General features: G+C 36.6%; 3 protein-coding genes across 3 annotated transcripts; 1 reads left to right on the top strand and 2 right to left on the bottom strand.

The window, feature by feature from the left end:
• Nucleotides 1-141: 141 nt before the first annotated feature.
• On the bottom strand, nucleotides 142-6610 carry LOC141596349 (putative methyltransferase PMT25). The gene is made up of 9 exons (XM_074416478.1): nucleotides 6406-6610; nucleotides 4338-5496; nucleotides 4104-4253; nucleotides 2380-2650; nucleotides 2191-2301; nucleotides 1823-1997; nucleotides 1332-1592; nucleotides 841-1035; nucleotides 142-765 (listed from the first exon to the last, which is right to left on the bottom strand). The coding sequence occupies exons 2-9, from the start codon at nucleotides 5322-5324 to the stop codon at nucleotides 528-530; spliced, it is 2388 nt and encodes a 795-aa protein (XP_074272579.1). The 5' UTR covers nucleotides 5325-5496; nucleotides 6406-6610; the 3' UTR covers nucleotides 142-527.
• Nucleotides 6611-7536: 926 nt separating this feature from the next.
• LOC141596348 (magnesium dechelatase SGRL, chloroplastic) lies at nucleotides 7537-9826 on the top strand. The gene is made up of 5 exons (XM_074416477.1): nucleotides 7537-7850; nucleotides 8439-8615; nucleotides 8869-9030; nucleotides 9119-9265; nucleotides 9403-9826. Exons 1-5 carry the CDS (start codon nucleotides 7698-7700, stop codon nucleotides 9514-9516), a joined length of 753 nt encoding a protein of 250 aa, XP_074272578.1. The 5' UTR covers nucleotides 7537-7697; the 3' UTR covers nucleotides 9517-9826.
• A 1174-nt stretch (nucleotides 9827-11000) lies between these two features.
• On the bottom strand, nucleotides 11001-24445 carry LOC141596347 (TOM1-like protein 3). Its single transcript, XM_074416476.1, has 10 exons — nucleotides 24302-24445; nucleotides 23162-23312; nucleotides 22194-22272; nucleotides 20817-20915; nucleotides 20584-20697; nucleotides 19971-20116; nucleotides 14019-14100; nucleotides 13437-13522; nucleotides 13091-13285; nucleotides 11001-11886 (listed from the first exon to the last, which is right to left on the bottom strand). The coding sequence occupies exons 2-10, from the start codon at nucleotides 23269-23271 to the stop codon at nucleotides 11235-11237; spliced, it is 1563 nt and encodes a 520-aa protein (XP_074272577.1). The 5' UTR covers nucleotides 23272-23312; nucleotides 24302-24445; the 3' UTR covers nucleotides 11001-11234.
• Nucleotides 24446-24875: the final 430 nt, after the last annotated feature.

The raw sequence follows: 24875 nt of genomic DNA, 5'->3' as shown, positions 1-24875 counted from the left end.
GGGTTCTACTTGGTCCGTTTTACATTTATATTGATGTAAAACCGTCTCTTAATTTTTCTTGGATATTGTGAACAATTAATAGACGAGTAGATCATATCAATTTGTATGTTTTGATTTTGGAGTTTTTACTTCATATACGAATTTTACTAAACCATGCACGCATGTTTATACTCGCAACTATTTAGCCTTTCAAATTCGGGAGAAATGCCAATTCTACACGTAAAAAAAGTCCTTTAACTACATACATTCCACTCCGATACATAATACAGTCTAAAGATCAAGTATAGATAGAGGTAATAACTAATAAGCATTCTGGCAGCTGATGCAACTAAATCGACAAAAAAATGTCTCGAATGTGCCAGTCTGCCAGCTGAAACTTGAGATGTGTTGCTCTGGCTTTATATCTACCCTCAAGTACCATTTTCGACACATGTGGACACAGCAAGGTGTTTCAGAGGTGCACCTTATGGCGAATAATTCTAACCAGTTTAGGCAACAAAACTTGAGGACATTTACTGCAAGACAAGTCAAGTTATGGGCCTTATGGCAGCAACAATTGTTTCCACTTCAGTCGGACGCCAAAATGTCTTTTCGACACACAGAAGAGCTTCATTATCCTTCGATTGCATAAACTTGATCTTCCAATGGAGCGACTTAACAACACTCTCAACCTCAGATATAGTCACGGTGTCATCTCTAACTATCAGCTTGCCTCCCGGCCTTAAAATTCGATCTACTTCTGCCATTACTGCTACAAAATTGCACCTGTTACCAGAAAGTGTTTGATAAATTGATCTAAGAGCTTTATAATTTATATCAGAGCTTAAGAATGTGCAAAACCTTTGCTTCAGATCAGAGAATAGGTGATTTGCATGAAGGAGATCATAAGATCTTGGGTAGGTGTTGAATGATTCACACCAGTCGTGGTGTAGTCCTAACAGACCACGCTCGTAGATGACCGGAAGTGTGTCTGATGAACTCACGGGAACTACATTCATTACCCATAATGGTAAATCCCTCAACGCGGCAGAAAACCTGCAGGATTCAGTGACACTCGTAACTGAAGTAACACCCAAAATGATAACAGAACGCGACAGACAGAGGGTGCTCTTCTAAAACACTACCACGGGTAATGAATTCAGCTCACTGGCTTCTTTTAAATATTGACCTTAACCTGCCCTTAATTCAGTCTAAAAAAGTAAAGCTCCTATTTCCATCGTCTTCTTTATTATTACAGCCCATGCTTTTGCTAGGAGCAGTGATTTAGACAGAAGATTTTGAAGGACTAGTGATGATGGAAATTATGATGAAGGATAGATATATATGCTCACCCTCCAAGTGAAGCTTTCATGTCCATGACATTCCTCACCACTGACCAATCAACCCCGATTCCATTTATATATGAGCTCTCTATGACATGCTTCCAATGATTATAGTCATCATTGAAGTCATTCGGAGAAACTCCAATCTCAGAACCCTTCAACCAGTAAGGAGAATTTTCCAGTCTTGATGGCCAGCTTGCGGGCCATTGGGACCCACGTGCAGATGGGTCTGAAGGCACTTTGTGTATGCATGGTGTAAGTAGTGTATACCTGAAAATGGCATGGCAAACCAACTAAAATTAATCAAACGAAAAATTTGTGCAGAAAATGAAAAAAAAAAAAAAAAAGCAAAACATTCCCCAATTTGCTAGTAACTACCAACGATCATGTCAGTAACCATAACATTATAGAACAGAGGAGTCTTAACATGAAGTTCTCCTAGCAATCTGGAACACTTAAAGCCAAACAGCTAAAGAACTCAAAAGCCAAAAGGAAATTACCAAGCTGAATTTGGGTCATCAGATTCTTCACATAGAGGGGGGTCATTTTTTGGTCGTCTATTATAACAATCATTAGACGTAGGCTTTCTGAATATCGCTGCAGATACTTTATTTACTTCATCTTTCCCGATTTTAACTAGTTCCCAGCACATGGACTTTGTTAGAGTAGACATGTCTGCATTCATCAAATACAGGGGTTAAATAAGTTGTCTTGCCAAAGAAGCACAGGTAAACTCGGAAAAGTTAGTTCATCAAGAGACGTGCCACCCATTAGCTGTAACAATTCTTTTAAGTATTTATGAACTGTGAATAGACGTGCTATCAGAGTTCCAGATATCACAAGACAGTTCGGCTAGAATCCACTATACCTTTCCAGATGCCAGAATCCTCTGCACCTCTTCGGTAAACAGGAGTTGCAGACCATACGAAGTAACCTCCAGGTCTCAGAACACGATTCAATTCCAAAAGGAGTCTACCACCTAAATTCAGTTCAAAAAGTTATCAGCGCAATATCTTAGTCAAAAGTAGTCAACCTAGCTCAACAATACAGACAGTACCTTCAGCATGCCAAGGAACCCTGCAACGAGCACAATGGACGATATCAAAGACATTGGAAGGAAAAGGTAACCTTCTCGAACCCATGACAGCTAATATAGCAGGTATCCCTCTTTCAAGGGCAAATTGCACTTGGGCTTCGTGCACGTCCTTAGGAGCCAGGGACATGGTGAGTACACCCCTCTCAAATAGATAACCTCCAAAGCTTGCCACACCACATCCGACATCCAAGATAACACGAGTACGCTTGCCCCAAGCAATATCAGGAAGAGTCTGGAGTTACAGAGTTAGACAAAAGAAATACGGAGTATGATGCTAACACAAGATAACCAGCATTAAAGTACTGCTTTTCAGGAGACAGTATGCATAAGGGAATGAAAAATGTGAAAGGGCAACATTGCCTCCAGGAGCCAAGACTGTAAGATTCTCTCTCTTTTCTTTCCTTTTCAATCTTTTTTTGAGTTTTCTCAAGATATTTCAAGTCGAGTAATAAGAGATTATTGGAAATTCAAAAGTTAACCAAGAAGAGTCTCCCTTGTTTTAAGAAATGAATAAACAATAGATTGCAAATAGCAATCAACTAGTATAAAACACCATATATAAATTATGAAAAACCAAAATGGATTCTTCTCAAAATCACCAGACCACTAAACAAAGGAATTTCAAAAGAAATAACATATTTATAAAGTAAACCTTTTGTTTGATCTTGAGCCTGACATCCTTATATCTACTACTCAAACGATGTTAGTTTATTTATGACTTAGCCTAGGCCAGTAAAAAAAGATTTTTAAATCGGACTTGGACAAGGTACCAGTGTACCACTCACCAGTCACCACTACCACCAAGTCAGAAATCTTAGGACAAGGACAATGAAAGTCCAACATTGTACGCATGATTATTTCTAAGGCTCAAGCAAGAATAGGGGTCAAGTTGAGAGAGACTAATTACAAAACAATCGAGAGAAATAAGTTTAGCTATGATCCTACATCCGTAGTTCCGTACATAGCGGTTTAGGTCATGGTAGAAGTATCGGCTGTTGCGGCCTAATCTTCTAAATGCGGGCAATATCGCCTCAAATTACAGTAAAATAAGGTTGCAGCTATTATCAAAACCTTTTCAAAATGGCCGTGTCTGAGTGTCAGGCCCTTGATTTTAATAACATGCCTAATCTTTGATGAATTTCCTCATATTTACACAAGTTTCCAAATATGGACCTAATGCACACTACCATTTCAGTAGTAAATTGGGTTGATATTAAAAATTTACGGCAACTAATGAATTGTTTTCACCTACTTACTTCCTTTCATTGTCATAAGCATGATTCCATCCCCAAACAAGACAACAAGTTGAAGATAAAGGGAGCTATGGGCCTTGCAACCTTAATTTCTTTTCCCTAACGAACCTCGGCAAAGATCTTAAGTTGCTTAAGTCCGGTTCTTGAATTCATATCCATAAAGAAAAAAGTATGGTAAGAGGTAATTTGTTAGACTAAATTATCTGATTTCATGTTTTCCCTATTACTTTGATTTCCTATCCTCTATAGTTAATAGCACAGCAAGCGACAAAATTTTCTAGTCCCATCAATAGGTTGTAGATAAAGACATAAAAGCAAGCTTCTTCTTGCTTTCCTAGTACAATTGTTAACATTATGAGCATATACATCAAAATCTACCTACATCTATAAACAGTATCAACAGCAATCTACACTAAGACAAAATGGAATCACCTTTTGTATAAAATCAATGTAATGTAGAGCACCATTCTTGAATTGAGTGCCACCACCTGGGAAGGTCGTGTAGCGGCCATGTACCCTCACCCAATTCTGATCTTTTTTGTATTCGGCAAGCCTTGTACTGGGAACATTCGCAAACCATATCTGCACTAGAAATTTTCAGAGCAACAAATGGGAAATTACATTATTTACTCTCGTTTACTTTTTTTTATGGAGAATTTTTCATACCATGTCCTTGCTTTTAGGCCATCTTATTGGGGTTCTATACCCTTTGGGCAAAGGAACGAGACATATTGGAGGTTCATCAGGACAGTGTCTTTCCATATGCTCATAATGGCTTATACCATGAAGTCTTTTGATGGCTTTAATGTTATCAAGACAAGGAATATAGTCAGGCCCCGAAGTAGTATTACAAACTTTCCACCTATAATTACGTAGATTCATCGGCGGTGAAGCATTTGCCAACAACTTTTCTTTTTCTGACTTAGCTTGTTGAGTCATTAAAGGTTCGACTGGAGCAGAATTTTCAAATGGCCGTTCATTTTCTCCCGTTTCTGATGGTTTATCTTCAAAATACCTTCCTTTTGGATCATCACTTTGTTCTTGCCCAGCCTTATAACTCTGATTGACCACACCCTCTCGAAACTCAGTTGCAACATTGGTTTCCATTGTAGGAGGAACCTTGTCTTGGTTATCCCTAGTTTCTTCTACCTTAGTTTCCAGTTCTCCAATGCGATCAATTTTGCGAGGATCATTCGTTGTTTCAGGAGACATCCCATCACTTCCTCTAGTTACTTGATCATCAGCCGAAACTTTGCTATCTTCTCCACCATTTATTTCTCTTGCTCTCGCGTTTCCTTCTTCATTATCAGAAAAGTCTTCTGCTATCTTTTGGGCAGTCTGAGACTGCTTGAGGGTAACATCCACACTTTCCGAAATGTTTGGGTTGACGTCATCAAGTGGACTACCTTGACTAATTTTCCCCTTCGAAGCATCCTCAGGAGCAAGTGCATAAGTGTTGTTTCCATTTACTTTCTTTGGCATGCCACCCATGAAAAGATCTAAAGTAATGCCTAAGCTAGCAGGGCCAATTGAGGATGACATTGTTATCCAGACCCCTATCAAGCAAGCCGAAACAAATACCACAATACTTGTGGTCAAACAATTGTTCGACGAGTTGGGCCTATCTACTCGGGCATACCTCCCAAAAGCCATTATAGTCCAAGAATAGATAAAGCCCTTTTTAAGTAAAACGTTCGCGCCCAAAAAGAGGGTAATTATGTAATACCAAGTACATCCACGAGCCACGCACCCAAACCTTCTTTGATTGAATGAAATCCTTAATACTCCGCCATTTTAACCCCATAAAGATCACCAATCACCGTTACTGAAAAGCAAAATACCACAAGAATCTCAGCTCGACTGAGAACTGATCAGTACAAGACCCAGCTCAAATATGTGACTAGGTGATCAAAACAAGACCCAATTCATACAAATTACCAGTAGCATTAAATACCACTGAATCACAAAAACTAAGAATTAAACAAACATTGTTTTTGTGAACCAAAAAAATAAATGATGAACCCTAACCTAAGCCCTTGATATAGTGTTTCTTACTAGACAATGTAGCATTGTAGCCAATAAAATTTTCTATTTTTCGTTGTAATGGAAGCCACAATGTCAAATATAACGTTACGGGGACTAAATCCTGAGTATCACCGCTCATAACTTTCCTAGTTGAGCTCAACGATATCTATGATTCTATGTAGCCAATGCGATTAATATCCTAGTAAATAGTCATTATATACTAAACCAAAACATATACTCCCCGCCTCCCAATCATTTGTTTACCTTTTATTAATACCTTCAACAAAGAATAAAAAAAGGTAAACAAATAATCGACGAGAATTCAATCAATATATTTGTTGAAGAGTCCAACAAACACAAATTGGTATCAGGCTATCAGCATACCTAAAACAAGCTTCTTCTTTTTTTAGAAATTTTCAAAAAAGCAACATATAAACTTCAAAATGTATCCTTAAAAACAATAAACTATGGAATTGTCAATTTATTGTCACGAAAGCATCTCAACCAAAAGCTTAAGCTTATAGTTGGAGTCCCATAATCGGTTTTATATTTTAACATTTATCACATGCAAAGAACAATAACAGAAATGAAGCAAAACCCAGTTGATAATACACTGCAAAATACATTAAAAATGGCTTCAACATAAGAAAATGATGGAGAACGCAAAAAGAAGAAATACCCATGATTCAAAATGGTAAAAAGATCGAACCTTTAATTGCAGAAGCTGAATTGGAAGGAGAAAGGAAGACATTGGATCCGTAGAATCAACCATTAATGTCACTCTAGTATCAATGATCTATTCATGCCACTGCTCACTAGTGTAATTAAAGAAGGGTAAAATGGTGAAGTGTCTTCTAGGATAACACAAATAGGACTGATTTCGATATGTTATTGTTACCATTTGAGAGGGTGGTAATTGGGAAATATGAACCGGTGGTGTTTGCGGTTAAAATTTGGGTGAAATTTCGGGAGTTTTAAGTCACTGAGAGTAAATCCATTTTGTAGGGGTGTATAGCCTGAAAACTAGCTTAAATGACCCGACCGGAACCAAGCCCGAATTTGAATTAAGGACCTGAATCTAACCCCACCGGAACCAGGCCTGAATTCGAATTGAGGACCCGAATCTAACCCGAAATCTGAATTGACAAGAACTTATTCAAGCCGACCCGAATCTTTAATGTCGGATACTAACTGTTATCCCCAAATAACTTCAAAATAGTCCGCCCAAAATGACCCGAACTCAAAATGAGCACAGTATGTCTCGAATAAGAATTGAAGTCTGAACCCCATGATTGGATTGGATTAAAGCTGAGCCTATATTTTGGTTGGATCCATTCAATATCATCTCATATTCAAATTACCAAAAAATTCAAAATGGTCTTATATTCCCGTAGTATACTTATTCTAGTTATTTAAGTTGGATAATTTCTGCGTCCACTAAAAAAAAAGACTGTTTATAACAATTAACTTTAACCTTAACCGACCCGACCAAATAACCTACACCACGCTCCAATTTTACCTGCAACCCGAGTAGACAAGTCCTCATCCAATACAAAACAATTTTTTTTAATAACTAATATCTCTAAATTACTCAATAATAACAAACCCAAAAGTGACCTGACTTCAAAATACATTGCTCGAATTCTTACAAACTTAAAAGAACCTAATTCAGTGATCTCGGGAAAAAAAAAAAAAAAGAATCAAATCGAGACTAAACCCGCATCTAATCCGATTGACCCATTAACCAGTTTCAATCACTATACAGTTTTGAAAGTGCAGAGAGACAAATGAGTGGCAACCAAAAAAGCAGAGAAAATCCAACATGGACAAAAAGTGGGGACTACATATCCCACAACCACATTCCCTAGTTTCTCTCCACAAATCATCCACAAACACCACAACTTTCTTCTTTCATGTCTTCAATGGAGTTTCAAGTATGCTAACTAAAACATGAAGAGAAGAAGACCCATATTATCATCAATAGTGTATTAATGTGCTCTCATGGCCTGTAATTCTGCTTATTATCTTCTTAACACAAGTACTACTAGTCTTTTCTTCTATTCAAGGAGTTTTAGAAGAAGACACAGTTTTAGACCCATCTTTTCTTCTGTTACTCAAGGCACTCCTCATCACAATAATGCCTTTATTTCTGAGGTATATGCTTATCAATGCACTGTAAAGTATACATTTTTAGTACTGTTGTTATGTCTTGGTTGATTTATTTAGATATTAGCTCATTAAACTGGTTGCCCTTCTTTTTATTGTGAAGTAACAGTCATTTGATCTGTTCTCAATGCAATTTTTCATCTGAGACCCTCTTTACCCTATAATTGCAGAAGCCATTTAGGCTGAGTATTTGACTGCAGGTCTGCAGTGGTATAGATTTGTTAGGTTTAGGACTCAAAAACAGTAATTCTACCTCAATGCTATTAAAGGGACAATCTTTTGAAGTACTTAGATTTATCCTCGTCGGCTTGTCCTAATAAGGAGGTTCTATCTGATAGGCATTGGAAGATAGACGAGACGCTATTTTTATCTGCTAATCAGAAACAATGAAGAAACCATTTTTTATTTACTTCATTATACTCCAAAGTGAAAGAGTACTAGTTTTTTAAAATGGCATGTTAATGGTATTCCCCCTTGCCTCGCAATTTGCGAGAGACATTGAGGCACTGGGGTAATGTTGTGGTGGCATCGAAGTTGCGATTTTGAGTATAACAAACTGATTGCTTGATGCGGTAGGCGGTTAGGATATTGGGTCCACCAGCAAAATTTGAAGCATCGAAGTTGACAGTTGATTTCATGGGACAAGAAGTTGATAAGTGTTCCAGAGTTGTTCCAAGAATATACATTCTCTCGCATTGTGACTTCACGGCTGATTTAACCTTAACTATCTCCAACATCATCAATGTTGACCAGGTATGCGCCTTAAGGTATGCATTATTACCATTACATCGTTTTCTAAGGAACAACTAGCATCAACTGAGTTTGGATTTGGATACTTGCTACATTAATGGCATTGTTGCAGTCATTAGAGAGCCTTTGGGGCACTTCTTGATAACGTTGTTGTGTCGTAATAAAAATTCTTTATATAGCAATTTCTCTGAGAGGTTTCGAAGATTTATCCTTTGCATTACAGCGAGTTTATACAGTCTTGTTTTGAGTTTTACAGCTACAAGGCTGGTATATCAAGGATGATGTAGTTGCAGAATGGAAGGAAATGAACGGACGCATGTGCTTAGTTGTTCACTGTTATGTTAGCGGTCCTAATAACCTTTTCCGCGATCTAGTTTCTGAACTCCGGTATCATATCTTCTCCAAGGAGCTACCTTTGGTAAGTCATTTCTGCTCTTTCAAACACTAAAAGTTGGTCACTGTATACTAGAGTTTATAAGTCTACACCTGTAATTTTGCGACCTTAGGTGCTACAAGCTGTTCTATATGGCGATTCAGTTCTGTTTAGAGAGTATCCAGAGCTTATGGACTCGGTGGTGTGGGTATATTTTCATTCAAGTTCAGCAAAATATAACTGTATCGAATGCTGGGGACCCTTCAAGGATGCTGCACAGGTAATTTAACCACCCTGTCGCATTTGATTCTAAGATTTGACGTAAATCAGTTCAAGCTGTTACTCCTGTACTTAATTGTTCTCATTGGTACTGGAAATGAGACAAGAAGCTAACTTTATTCTTGATTTGGCTTACAGAGAGGAAGTAAAACCCAAAGCTCGTTACCGGCGACTAACAAGGGTAGCTTGCAGCAAAAGAAGCTGCAGAGTCCGAAATCCTTTTTACAAGCTTTATTTACTTTTCTTCTTTGAGTTGGTTTTGTACAGCAAACCACACACACTATTGAAACTTGTCAACTCTTCATCGCCTTCTTACACAAGATTTCCGGCATTATATTTGTCATTGCTATAGAGAGGAATCGGAATCCATTAGGTTTTGTTGTAATGATGTCAAAACATGAGCGCAAACGAGGATCTGAAAAGTGACAGTTTCTGATTTTTTTTTTTTTTTTTTTCCTCTTTTGCTTCAGTGGAATTGTGTAATGCTCAATTCTTGGCGTAACTTGAAATCTTTTGTACATTGATTCATTTTACTGATCAGTGGCTTAGTTTCTTTGTTGCATGTATTACTGCTTATACTTTTTTACCCTCAAGACCGTACTAGATTAAGATCTCCAACAACCTTCCTTTTATTATTGCCTTGCAATGTTGTCAGGATCGGGATTCTACTTTGGATCGATGGGAGGGTAGGATCGGATCGTAGAATCGCAAGATTCTACAAACTCACTAAATATAATTTTTTATTTGGTAAAAACATATAATTGAAAATCAGAACACTTATTTATTGTAATATTTATTCATAAAATATTGGTAATTAATGATTTTAGTATCATTGTATGAACAACTTACACGAAATTTAGGTTTTACGGTGTCATTATATAAAACTATATATTAATTTTTTTATTATGGAATTGGATCGTAGGATCGTAAAATCGTAGGATCGTAAAATGATCCCATCTCTTGAAATTTTCAAATTAATAGGATCGTAAGATTCTACAACTATGATAAAATCGTAGGATCCAGGATCGGTCAAGCATTTTTGGATCGTAAAATCGTAGAATCGTTGGATCGAATCGCGATTCTGACAACAATGTTGCCTTGTCTAAATCGGTTATGATGTCATCTGAACTTAGGACGGTCTTAACCAAGAAATTGTGTTGCCGCATTCTCAATTAATTAAGCTTGCTATTGAATCTCCCACGACAATACACAAGCGTAACATGAACTAAAGAAATGCCAGGTGAAATTTGGGAATTTTCCATCAGTTAGTCCAACTCACTAAAGAAATAGTCGAAAAACTTGGATCTTGACAGAATCGGAGTTTTTCGACTATTATGCATTTCAGCTTCAGATTTGTTACAGCTTACAGGGGAGCTGTCACTTTATTATTTCAGATCAAATGATACGGCACCCGGTTGACCGGTTTCTTATTGGGCCATTTTAGTTCAACTGTTTTTGAAAGGGCTGATCGTTCAGACAATGACGATCTAAATCAGCCGGGGTCATGAAACAACCTAAAGCAAAAATGTTCCCCGCTACACAAGCTCTTCTATGGTGAGTAAGCGATAGACTTGGATAGCCTTATTAGAAATTTAGAATATTAATCCATTAATTTAAACCTCAACTATCCGCTTAATCTTTTGGTCGTCCCTCAGAAGCCCTTCAGCATTCTCATACAAACATGTCGGAAACATTAAAAACAGAGGACGGCGAATTCCACGAGGTGGAGGAAGGCATTAAAAGTCAGAAAGCCACTGCTTGATGTAAACCAAGCACATGAAAGTCAGAACTCTTATATACAAAGCAATTTCGTATTATACCAAAGTCAGTTAACCTTATACGCATCACGAAAGTGAATAACAAATATCATCCAACAGGCACCGACACAGTGTCAAACCCAATGAGACGTCCTGACGGTCACACTCCCCATATATGTACCGTTGTTATTCAAGCTCTATTACATAAACTGACTAGAAAGACGGTTTTTTAGGGTTTGAAGCCGAAGATTTAGATCTTGCGAAATCAAGCAAGTCCTTAAAAAGAGCATCCTCCGACTTTTCTTCCTTCTTTGGGGTCGACGAATTGAGAGAGAGATTCTCGGTCTGTCCCACCAAACCGTCATAAGGGGAGCTCGAGCCGCTGCTAGAATGAGATGGCCCACCCGGATACTGTTGCTCAAAGAATTGTTGCCTCTGGTTATGTTTCGAAGGGGGTGGAGGCAAATTGACAGGTGGTGGAGGAGAATCCCAAGGAGCGGGGGGAAGCTTGTCAGATTTTTTCATCTCCGAAGGTTCATCGTATAAGGGGTTCTGGTCAAACAAGGGTGATGAGTTATTGTTGGTGGGCCTATGTGGGGGTGAAGGGGAAAAGGACGGACTTAGGGACGCGGTAGGATTCAAATACTCAGGTGGGCTTGGATCAGAGAAGGGGGCTGGTTCTTGGGCACGAGAGGATCTCTCTGAGTTGTAAATATCGCCACTAAGGTAATCTCGCGAGCCAGCAGCATCGGTGATAACGGGCCTCTTTGAAGAAGGTGGAGGTGGAAGAAGTGGACTCACAAAAGCTGGTTCAGGCCTAGATGGAGCCGGATCTCTTCCCTGTCTCTGTAAATTATCCCTTGACCTGCAATAAAGCAGTTTAATTCAGGCAGCAACAACTGAAGTCGAGTTTGCTGCATCTCCTGCAACTACTTCATTGAAAATGGAACGGCAAATGCCAAAAGGCGCAGGGCAAATAAACAAGAAATTGAGTCTTGTATGAGATAGACTCTCACATGTCAAATCACACCAGATCCCTATTCTATAAAAAAAAAGCTGGCATGACTTGGTTTATAGCGGCTGCATGATCACACGCATGAGAGTGCTTTTATGGTTATATATGACCAAGATCGACACATTAACCATATACTTTTAAAAAGAATTAATACCTATGTGGGCTTCATCATATCTCGACCCTATTCGACTTTGATGGTAAATCAAGGTCAACACTGATCACTAATTTCTATGGATATATCATAGTATACAACAACATCAGAGCCTTAATCCCAAAATGATTTGGGGACGGCGGATATATCATAGTACTCCCTCCCATTCACTATAATGTTCCCTATTTCCCGAAACGGATTATTCAAATAATGTTCCCCTTTCCTTTTTTGGTAACTTTTACAACTCTTTTACTCTTATTTTATTATTTTCCTTAATATTTTGGCCCTACAATTCTTTATTTAAATCCTAATTATCCATCTCTCTCTCCTATCACTAAACTCCACCCAACCCTTTCCTCATTTTTTTATAATTTTCCTAAAGTATTGTGCCCATATGATATGGGAACATTATAGTGAATGAGAGGGAGTATATGATTGTAAAATTTGTCCCCATGATTTATAACTATTTCCATATTACTATCATTTTATAAAGTTGTACTAGTATATTTTGAGAAAAAGTCATTCAAGTTGATATTTTTTAACCACTAAAGTCAATAGGGGACAATATAAATCGGAGGGATAATTTGCCTATTTTGGCCGGTCTCATATATAAGATGATATGACACATTGAGACCACTTCATACAAGACCAACTCCTCTATTATGTGTTGAATATCACAGCCAATCTATAGCATTTCTCTCGCCAAGGGTCCACAAAAAGAACTCTTTTATTAATGCTCTGTGAATTTGACCCATCTTCACATGGGTACAAAAAAGGCATTTAAGTAGCATTTTGAGCGAGCAGAGAATCAAGCCACAAGGAGACAAGCACGACCGTGAAGATATAAAAAATGCAAAATATAACAGTGTTAAATGTCTATTTTGATGTGCCCATAAAGCTTACCTGTGTGCCAACTGTTCAAACTCGTCTTCTGATTCCTCTTCTTCATGGCCATATTTGACATCGAGTAGGGGTGCTGCTGGAGTTCTTCCTGGTTCTGAGTTAAAAACAACGCCTTTAGCAATGTCATCATGACGGGCAAGAGCGCGCTGCAAGTCATCGTTTAATGCCAAGCCTTGACAGAGAAGTTCCTCATCCCTTGAAATAGAAACCAATAGATTAGCATCGTGCATTTGACCAAATGAGTGAAATGCCACCTGTAATCCTGTATAAGGATTCTAATTTTCCAGCTACCAAAAGGAAAATTTAGACTCCAAGTGCATGATATATGAAATGATTAGATTCTTACGTGGTGTTAGTGATAAGCATCAAAACTCGCTTTTGGTAGTTACGGCACTGCTCAACAAGCTCCACAATTACTTCTTCGTTTACACCCTGAAAAGATTTAACATCATAAGCATCATTTAATTATGGGCATAATCATTTTCGCAGTCTAGCCACATGAATCAGTCTCTAGTCTCGAGACTCTATTCTCAAGACTAATTATGAGCTTTAACACAAATTCTCATATCTTAGTGCACTTCGATGTGATACGTTATTCACACGACTCGTGCATGGGAGTGACATTGACACTTAGACTGAGATCTCTAGATTGAGTCTCAACTATGTCAAATCGACTACCCACAACTTGGTAATTAACAAAACAAGTCACGTCCGTGTCTATATAGTTGGTCAAGAAAGTTGTTTAAGACACTTGTTTGACTGTATTTGTTGTCAATTTGAAAACGTTTGAGTGCAGGATATTCGACACCGTGTTGCAGCCGATAAGTGTCAGGCAAGTTTGAGACAAAAAAGTGTCCACAACTTCACCGAAAGATGAAAGAACTTCAGGTACAGAATATGGACTGTTCATCACAAGAACAGAACCTACCTCATTATTTTTGGGGTCCAAAGCTCCAAGCATTTCAAATAAGACATCTGCAACTCCCTTTGCATTTTTTATTTCTGCGATGCTGCATGACGTAAACCAGCTTAAATAAACACTCAGTTTTGTATAGGTCTTATATACACCTCCACGAAAAATGGATTTAATGAGCTAAAGAGCAAAACAAACAGGTGGTATTCAAAGAAGTCTTGACCTCCGTTCTCACTTTCAAGACAAAAGATTCATTATATGATTGCATAGTTGCACCAAAAGTAACACACAGCAGTCGTGGAGAGCAAAAGAAATCATCAAATGTCTTCAAATTAAATGAGTTTGATTAAGAAATCTACCCGGGATTGGAAGATTATGGATTAGAATATTAGATAATTTAAAAAACACGGATCAACTTCGCCTTAACAAGCATCTCACACATGTTTCAAACAGCACTGTCAAGAATAAACGATGCAGAGATTCTCCAACAATCTTAGGTAGACGATCTAGACATAATTCATTTTTGATAAGGCTGCTGTTGGCAAGAGTTTTGGCAAATTCTATCTCCATCTTTTGTATCCAGAATGCCATAAGGCCCGTAACTATTTAATTAGATCAAGTTACGTCATGGCAACTAACCCTTCTTTCCCATCTAATGTACTCCCTCCAATTCTTTTGATTACAACATTGTGGTTTACTGATATTGGTGTCACCCCCATGGTGTCTTTTTGTAGATCGGCGTCATTTCTATGATATCTTTTTGCACATGGGCATCACCCCTTTAATTAATATCTATGTTACTCCAACACTTCACTTAACTGCTGTATCACGTGTCAAGACACGTGTCGGTGTCCGACACAACACGACACTTCGACACTTCAATTTAGACCACAAAATAGGAAAATTCACCCAAAGTAGCCGTGTCCGATACTCCGACACGTGTCACACACGACAGGTGTCAGAGAGTCGGAGTAACACAGGATTAATATTATATCATGTCAAAAAAAATTTTGCCGTTTTACAAAAAAATTAGGCGCCCAACTTGGAAATGGATGATTCACTCTATTCAACATTGCAAAACAGTTTCTTAGGTAAATAATAAGGGTAAGAAAATATTATCTAATTTGGTTCCTGTGACCATAATTGTAGGGATGTAGCAAATCCAATGAATCGGACAAAAAAAAAAGGAAATTATAGCAAACCCAAGGAGTTGGAGGACGTATTTTCAAATTCTCTCAGAGAGTAAAATAAACACACATATTATGCAATACATCATCGAAATAGATATCACAATCATACTTAACCAAAGAACATCAACTCCGAAAGACAGTTATGTTTTTGACTTTTGAGACTGAGGTGACTTGCACCCCTTACAAGTTGAAAATACATCTAAATCATTCATTAACTGTGAAATCATAGGAAACTATGATGAATGTTTTCTGCATGATAGCAGAAGCAGTCTGTCTATTTGTGTTTCTAACACAAGGGAGACTACGGCCTGCGCACATAGCGACGACGTTCCCGTCCGACAAAAAAACTAAAACTGGGGCACTATTTAGTGGGTCCGAAAAGCGACGACGTTCTCGCCCGACGAAACAGGTTCGAAAATGAACGACGTTCCTGTGGATCGATCGAAAAGGAGACCATACATGTGAGGGGGCGTGTGAAGAATCACATGTAGGTCTCCAACATCGGAGAAAGAGAAAAGTGTAATCTACTTTACAAGTCAAGGGGCTACTCCACCGATTGGCAATTGTTTTTGGGATGGAACCTCCATCGACTTGTAAAGTGAACACTCTCTCCTCCTTGACGGGCGCGGCCCAGACCCGTGTGCGATCAAACATCTCTCTCATCCTTTCTTACTCCTCTCATCCTCTTCCTCAACTTGTTTTTATTTATGTAAGAACAACTTTCTCCTCCACTATGATAAACAACTCAAAGAATTTGTAGTTATCTTTTCTTTTCCTACTTTTGAGTTATAACCCCACCCACTACATGTCACTATACTATTGGTTTACAAAAATTATCTTGTCCCCTTTCCATTGCATGTGAAAGTGGGTATTAAAAAAATGTGAAAGAAAAATATATGGGACTCATATTTTTGTACTTAAAATTGTTCTTGGTGAAGAATAAAACTCCCGTGAGTGGATTATAACATCTGACGTATTACATCAGATGGTATAGTTTTTGAGCATTAACATAAAGTTTTCGAGTTTTATTTAAAATTATGGGTTATATTATAAAGTTTTTGAGTTCATTACTTAAACATTAATATCAAAAAATTGCATTATAACTTAAAAAAATTACATCATAAAACTAAATTGTAATTTATAAACTCTAAAGTTAAATTCTGAATAAGATGATTGGTTATTTTGGAGAAGCTTGATACGTTTTCAGTGTTTTAGATTTTTGATTTGATTGTTTAAAATTTGGAGTTTTTTGCTCTTTTATTTTGGTGTTTAGCAGTTATGATTTTGGTGTTTTAATGAATCGTTTTTGGTGGTAATTTTGGAGCTACTATGGATCGTTTTCGGTGTTCATAATTTTGGAGAACCTATTAAGTATGTTCATGTTTTTGGTGTGTATGTTTCCATCTTAAGAATCATTCAAATAAAATCACGTATTCTTTAAAATGGTAACATTTCATGACCATGAATCATTCAAATATACAAATCAAATTCACATGTTCTTTAACAATAACACTTGTGTAGGAAGGTTTTAATAAAATAAAAGAATTATATTGATAATGATGGAAGAGTTTTATTAACTTGGCAATTATCATCCAATTTATTTCTTTACCAGTGTCAATGAACGACCACTTTTATCAATTTGGTCATTTTTAAAAAAAAAAAAACTTGCTTCTAACCTTGTTTCCAACTTTGTAATTGTAATTCTTAATTGTTTGAACCTTTATTTTCCTAACAATTCACTTTTACTCAGATTTCCCCAATTCTTAGCAAAATGTCAACCTCGAAAAAATTAGTAGCTTTCCTAGAATTTATGACTAACGATGCAGCCCAAGTTTCGGTGACAATCAATGAATAGACGAGCATATATCATCCACAGGCTTAAGGGGCTTCGTAGTTGAGAAAAATCCCGGAGACGGCTCTTATCCTTTAGCTCTTATCCTTTAGCAACCCGATGATAACAACTCTATCGGATATCGCTCAAATACCTCGTCTACTCAACCCCTCCTCCCAACTCTTACTCTTAAATACAAATTAAAAATTTAAACAAAAACACTAATACTCTGATTGAGTAGAGTAATAGTTATGCAACATTGTTTTTGTTTACGCCTGAGGAGTGATGAATCAATTCATTTAAACAAAATTCTGGCGTGTTGAATAAATTATGGCGTAAATGCTTTTAAATAATAAATTCTGACGTACTGTTTATTCTGTTTTTGTTTATTCAACATTGTTTTTGTTTAAATTCTGAATGAATTTATTCAACACTCCTCAGGCTCATTTACTGTTTTTGTTTAAAAATAGTAAATAAATTCTGGCGTAAATGTTTTTACCCAAGAATTTATTCAACACTCCTCATAATTTAAACATAAACAGTGTTGAATAAATTCTGGCGTAAATGAGCCGAAGCTCACATTTGACAGAATTTTGAGAAGCGCAATTAGAAATGTTGTAAAGTTTGAGCAAGGGGTTGAATAGACGAGGTATCTGGAAAGTACCAGCGAGCGATGTCCACGCAACGTGAGCCGGTAGAGTTGTTACCATTGGGTTGCAACAGGGTCCAAGTGTTGCTAAAGGATAAGAGTCGTCTCCTGGGTTTTTCTCAGCTACAAAGCCTTAAGCCTGGCGTGCCCGTCCATTCATTGATTGTCACTGAAACTTAGGCTGCATCATTAGTCAGAAGTTCTGGGAAAGCTACTAATTTTTTCGAGGTTGACATTTTGCTAAGAATCGGGGAAATCTGAGTAAAAGTGAATTGCTAGGAAAATAATGGTTCAAACAATTAAGAAATACAGAGTTCGAAACAAGGTTAGAAGCAAGGGTTTTTCTGAAAATAACCAAATTGATAAAAGTGGATGTTCATTTACAGTGGTAAAGAAATAAATAAACTGGATGATAATGATAATTGTCAAGTTGGTAAAACTCTTCCATTAATATCAATATAGTTCTTTTATTCTATTAAAACCTTCCTACACTATTGTTAAAGAACATGTGATTTGATTTGAATATTTGAATGATCACTAATCACAAAATGTTACCATTTTAAAGAATATGTGATTTTATTTGAATGATTCTTAACTCTTAAGATGGTTTGGCCATGTGAGAAGAAGACCTATGGACGCACTAGTTAGTTAAGTTAGTTAGGAGGCTGGAGACTTGGAGAACAGAAAAGGTTCCTAGGGGTAGAAGGAAACCGAGACAGATGGTGACGGAGAGGGCACAATGGAGGTTAAGGATACATGTGGATTTTTAGTATTTGATGTTACTTACATATTTAGTGTTTCTATTTAATTTTAAAAAAAAAATTGTTCTTCTCCCCTTTATTACACTTTTTTTACCAACCATTTTCTTATATATTTTACTTGGTTTACTTTTAAGGTATTCCGGGTCCTTAAATTCTACTTCGATTTTCAAAATTGTTTTAATCTTTATTCTCGATTTAAATTTTAAGTTTTTTATTAAAAAATCCGGACTTCGATTTTAAAACTTATAAATTTACCTTGACTTTGTATTATGTTTCGCTCTTCCTTTTGTTTTTCATTTTTCCCTTTTCTTTTTTTCGCATTTTGAGGTGTGCGTTCACCCATGTACGGTTCTAAAGGATGATTCATGTCAACAGACCCCAAATCATTTTGGGATTAAGGCTCTAATGTTGTTGTTGTTGTTGTTGATTCTTAAGATGGAAACATACACACCAAAAACAGGAACATAGGTAATGGGTTCTCCAAAATTACCACCAAAAACGATTCATTAAAACTCCAAAATCATAACCGCTAAACACCAAAATACAATTCTCTCACAGAGTAAAATAAACACACATATTATGCAATACATCATCGAAATAGATATCACAATCATACTTAACCAAAGAACATCAACTCCAAAAGACAGTTATGTTTTTGACTTTTGACTTTTGAGACTCGGGTGACTTACACCCCTTAGAAGTTGAAAATACATCTAAATCATTCATTAATTGTGAAATCATAGGAAACTATGATGAATGTTTTCAGCATGATAGTAGAAGCAGTCTATTTGTGTTTCTAACACAAGGGTAAGACTGCGGTTTGCGTACATGAGGGAGCCACTGAGGCAGTAGAGTAATGTTTTTGTGTGTTTTGTGGAAGTGGAGGAAGCATCACATTAAGTAAATGAGCACAGGAAAAGCAGAACATAGTATGGTTAACATAAAAAGCATCATCTATGTCAAACCCAGTTTGTTCTGTAAAAGTCTAGGTCCTTTGACTAATAACACTTCCAAGAAATAGTCAACTTTGTCCCCCTACAATACGCCGCAAGTATAAGACACTTGTCGTCTGATAACTACATCATACAATGAAGGGGATGAAGTGATGAACAACATTGCCTCTTATTGCAAATTTCCATAACGCCATAACGGTTCTCCATCGTTATCATCCATTAAAAAACCACCACTTCCATTCATCTGGGTTCATTATGTTTTCCACTTAACTACATTTCCAATTTGGGTTAATTTTGAATTTGAAAAGTCAAATATACCCGTTGAAAATTTGCCGGTTTTGTAGTCTCACTTTTTCTTTTTTTACTTACCTCTCCACCAGTGAGACATAAATATCTTCCCACATCGCCATTTATACCTTTTTAGTACCCCTATCAAACACTAAATATTTCATTTACCTCTCTTTAAAAAATTACGTGTAAACTCTCTATGGTCAAAGCTAAACCTAAAAAACAAATCAACACCACTCTGAAATAGAAGGAACTAGAACTTCATACATAAGTGATAAGTGAATTAAGGCAGTACCTCAAGCCAGACGGATCGGCATCCAGAGAGGACTCGATTGTCACATCTTCAAATGCTGGAGTTGAATAGGTGATGGGCTGGGTTTGCGGAGGAGTAAACAAAGGTACACTGTTCTCCTCACGAGGTGGAAATACTACTCCAGAAGACTGTCAGTTATATATAAAAAACCAATCAATTGAAGAGTTGATTTGTGAAAGTTGCACAAAAAGAACTATATCAAATTATATAATAAATTTAATACATGCTACAAGAAAGTATACATTTTGGAGAATATTAACAAAGAATCTCCATAAATGATGAGAACAATCAATCTAAACATCTAGTCAACAAAAGAGGTTTGAATACCAAAGAATGTTCCATAACCAAACTGCGTAATTTGTTGAAAAAAAATTACATATAAAAATAATCAAACTACCCTAAAGTCCTAAACAGATGTCTTTTTATTAAAAACACTTTTTGTACCAAGCCTCATAAATTTGAAAAGCTCGTATACATAACGACCACAGTCACTACACTGTCAATCGTAAAATATAACAGGAAACTACAATTATCCATAAATAATCAAGGAAGTATCTCAGTGGCTGGTATAAGTATACTCAAATGTAACTGTCACCTTCAAATCATTGTAGACGGCATAGAACTGGGGAAATTTTCCCCTTGGTCCTCCCAGAGCCTCTTGCCACGTGTCTATCAAAATTAGGATCCTTTCCCTCACATTTAAGTCTGGCTGCATAACGGAAGTTTGTCAAAGGAAATATTTAACCACCGAAGTCAAAAAAATTTCCAAAGGAAAGAAAAAAGGGATTACAAAAAACCAAAAACATTTGAGAAGAGAAAGCTACACACCTTTTTCTTCACAATCTTAACCATTTCAGGCAGAATATCACGCTCAACAATCTGCTGAAATATCCTTTCCCCACAATTTTTGCCTAGGGTGTCCAATACCTAAAGGAATGGGCACAATACAGCATCAGCAAGAACTGGCGTAATTAAGCACCGGTTAAGAGAAGACAGAACCTTTGATGTATCCTCAAAGGGAAAATAAAAGAAAACATAGAAATTAAAACCATACTAAAATTATCAAAATCATACTAAATGCTCCAAATACTGGTCTCTTCCTTTTGCCATGTGAGCCTCCCTCTATGTCTATGTTAGCAGAAGTGTTAGATTGGCAAGTGTCATGTATGGATTCTATACCCATATCATTGATTAACATATTGGACACAGACATGGTTTTCGAAGTGAAGAATAGATATAACAAGGGATATTCCAATGGCTGTCAGACTTATAATAGATGAACAGGAGAGGAGCACGCAAAGCCTCCTTTCGGTTTGGTGGTATGCAATCTATATGAACTTCATTAGCTCACTACTAACAGGAGAAGTATTTTATGAAGTATTCTAGAATTAAAGATGGCCAAGATGCCAACAGCTAAAAAGCGTGGAATTAATCGGAGATTCAAACTTCAAGGCAAAGATGATCATTCAGTGTTTCCTGGTAATAGCTACTCAGCCTAAAGATGTGGTTCCACTGGAGGCCATATAACCCATCCTCCCACCTACAATTTTACTGAACACCATTTTTTATAAGATATAGTATCAATTAATGATGCCAAGAGGGTGTCATCCATATATAGATAAACACTAAAGGGCCGACACGCATATACAAATAGACACAATGGATGTGACAATATGACACCCATATAGAGCAAAGTTATAACTTTACTGAACAACTCTAATCTCAATACGGCGAGATCTGTGGAATATGACATTAGGCCAGGCTGGACCGCTTGACAGAACCAGGTGCTTTGCACCTCAGGCATGGGAAAGCCTCGGAAATATGGAGACCTAACTCCCATATTTGATAATGTTATCACTTGCAATTTTCTTACACAGTTATTCTGACTTGGTTATTCCATATCGAGACATCCCACTACTTAACAAAAGGTCTAAATCAAGAAATTATCCTCAGTAACAATATCATTAATTTATTATCATTATGACTTTGCGAGCTTAAATACAACTTGCTCTCATTATCATCACTCAGTTCTCCATCCACTCTTAGTCAAGAAAAGGGGTGCCAAACTCTACGTATTCATCCATCAGTTAGAAACTAAGAATCTAAGATAACATTTCAAGCACCACATGTACACAATAAAAAATAAATGCTTCATAAAGACAAAACACTCCAATCTAAATACATGGAGAGATGAAAGATACTTACAGAGAGAGCAAGAAGTTGAACTTTTGAATTTTTACTGCCAAGTCGCTTCTTAATTATCTTCAAGGCGTCCTTTGCTTGCCTGCGAGATAAATGTTTAGCTGGAAATATTTAGACACTTGATCAAGACAGTTTAGTCACTTAAGTTGTGTAGCATGTAAGGAACATAAGGATCATAAAAAAATATTTAGATCAATCTAAACTGAACATAGAAACTAGAAAACATGGCTCCCTTATCCGTGGAAAGTGAATATTAAAATACTTAATTCTTTATTTCTTGCGATGAATGGATTCTAACAAAACTAATTACTCCGTATTTAATACCCTAATCAGATGCAAATATGTCAAGCGAGAAAATCCAATTAGGTTATTTTCCAAAAGATCGATTTAGCGAGCCACTGAAGAATATGCTAAATGGACATTGTTATGCTTGCGCCAAATATATGAAAAAGCAATTTCACAAATGAGTCTTCTGATTTCTTTGCAAATGCACATCACGGTTGACCAACCATGACGGCCAAAAGTCACGTTAAAGTTACTGGTAATAGCTATATAAAGTAACAAATGCATAGAATCATGCAGTCTGATTTACAACGATCGTATCTCATCATATGTCAACTCTATTCTTATATGGTAGTTAGATGAATATGAATAAAAAAACCAACTCAAGTGCATTATAGCAACCACCATAAGGACATGAGCTTGTCAATAAATATATTTCCAAGTCAGCTTATTCCTTAGTTTCTAAGAAAGTGTCTCATGTTGCTGTACAGTTATGATGTGCAATAAAGCAACAAATACAATGATTAACAAAACCAATATTTTTCTCACAATATTCCATTATACTACCAGCTAGATAAAAAGCAGAATCAGAATAACTGTTGTCACAAACTCACAATTAATTTTAAAATAAAGCAATATAAGTATAAAAACCTATATTAAGAGATGTATACATTCAAAGGAAATAATACCCTGGGTCCATATTAATAATGTCACAGAGCTCAATATTGACGGCCCAATCGGGACCAATTAACATATCATTGGTCGCTCTTTCGGCAATTGCTGATGCGGTGTTAGCCATCCTTGCTCAATCCCTTTTCTAATAAGCTATCTTCAATTCACCTAAGAACACCAAGATACAATAAACAAATGACATTACTTAATTACTCCAAATCTCCAACTCAGGATTCAATTAACAAAAAGATATTTGCAAAACATCCAACACCCTTCGATCAGCATGAAAACACCCTCTGCCTATTAACATATCTTGGTAAAAAACACAACCTGAACAACAAAATCAAATACAAAAACTAACTATATATAAACTCAATACTAACCCTCTTATTAGGGTTTTGCTTCTAACTAACCAACCGAAATCCCACATAATCATCTCAAATTGGTATAGTAGAACTACCACTAATAAGGAAAAAAAAAGTTGCATAACTTAATACTCCATAAAAATACAACAAAAAGTGATAATTTATCCTAAACCCATCAAAAACATTACTCTCGTGAATTCAACCAGCCAATCTTAACCGGGAACGGAACTAAGGGGGCTAGTAAAGGCAGCCCGAACAATGAAATATATGAACTTTCTAATCGAAATTTCCACAAAAATACAACAAAAAAGAGATGATTTATCCTGAACCCATCAAAAAATTATACTCCCATTAAATTCAACCAACCAATCTTAACCAGTGACGAAACTAAGCGGGCTAGCAAACGCCCGAACAATGAAAAACTTGAACTTTCTAATCGAAATCCTCGATTTTTTCTAGTTTACATTATTGCATTAATAGTTCACCCCCCACCCCCCAAAATTTCCGTCCCTAACTACAAATCCTGGTTCCGCCACTGATCTCAATAAACCCACATAGCTAACCCAACAAACAAACAAACAAACAAACAAACAAACACATGTAATACAACAATCAACGTAATCAAGAGATCATGAAAATTAACTAGAACTTGAAAATTAGGTGATCTCGATCTGCTAAATCAATTGGGTATGATTAAAATTAGTATAAGAACAAACCCAATTGAGATTAGATGATAAAGTTGATAAATTTAATGAAAAATAAATCAAAGCATAGCAAATTTCAAGAGCTTACCCTTTGAAGAGAGAGAAAGTAAGTCAGGTGAAAGAGAGAGAATGATGATGATGAAAGACGGTTGAGTATTCTATTGAAGCAGCAAAATTTAATTAATGTTTTTTAAAGTATTTAATTAAGAGAGAGATATGAGATGAATGTATTGAGGTGTGCTTTGTTTAAGGTTTCTTTTGTCAATGTTGTCCAAAATTCTCGAGTTTTTTTTTGGTCTTTTTTTTTTTTTTTGGTCTAAAAATGAGGCTAGAGTAGACTTGGCAATTGAGTCCATCGGATTGGGGAATGGGTCGGGTAGTTTAGATCGGGTTATTTTTTGTTTGCAAAAAAATGGATCGGGTTGGGTTAATTTGGGTTTGTGTCAGTTTCGAGTCAATAGTTATCAGGTTATTTAAGAATGATGATCAGCGTGTAACAATAAACATTCGGGTTCGGGACTAGTTCACATAATTACTTAATCACTTTAGGTGTCAGGACTCGGGTCGGATAATTTGAATTGGATCCATTTTGTTGGGTCTCGCATAGAGGGATACACTTGACAAACGGATCGATTTCGTACCATTTGATATTTCGATTTGAT

Source organism: Silene latifolia, chromosome 8 (genome assembly GCF_048544455.1).
Source record: "Silene latifolia isolate original U9 population chromosome 8, ASM4854445v1, whole genome shotgun sequence".
NCBI classification, from domain to species: domain Eukaryota; kingdom Viridiplantae; phylum Streptophyta; class Magnoliopsida; order Caryophyllales; family Caryophyllaceae; genus Silene; species Silene latifolia.
The sequence above is the reverse complement of the archived record's forward strand: the minus strand, read 5'-3'. Positions and strand labels throughout refer to the sequence as shown.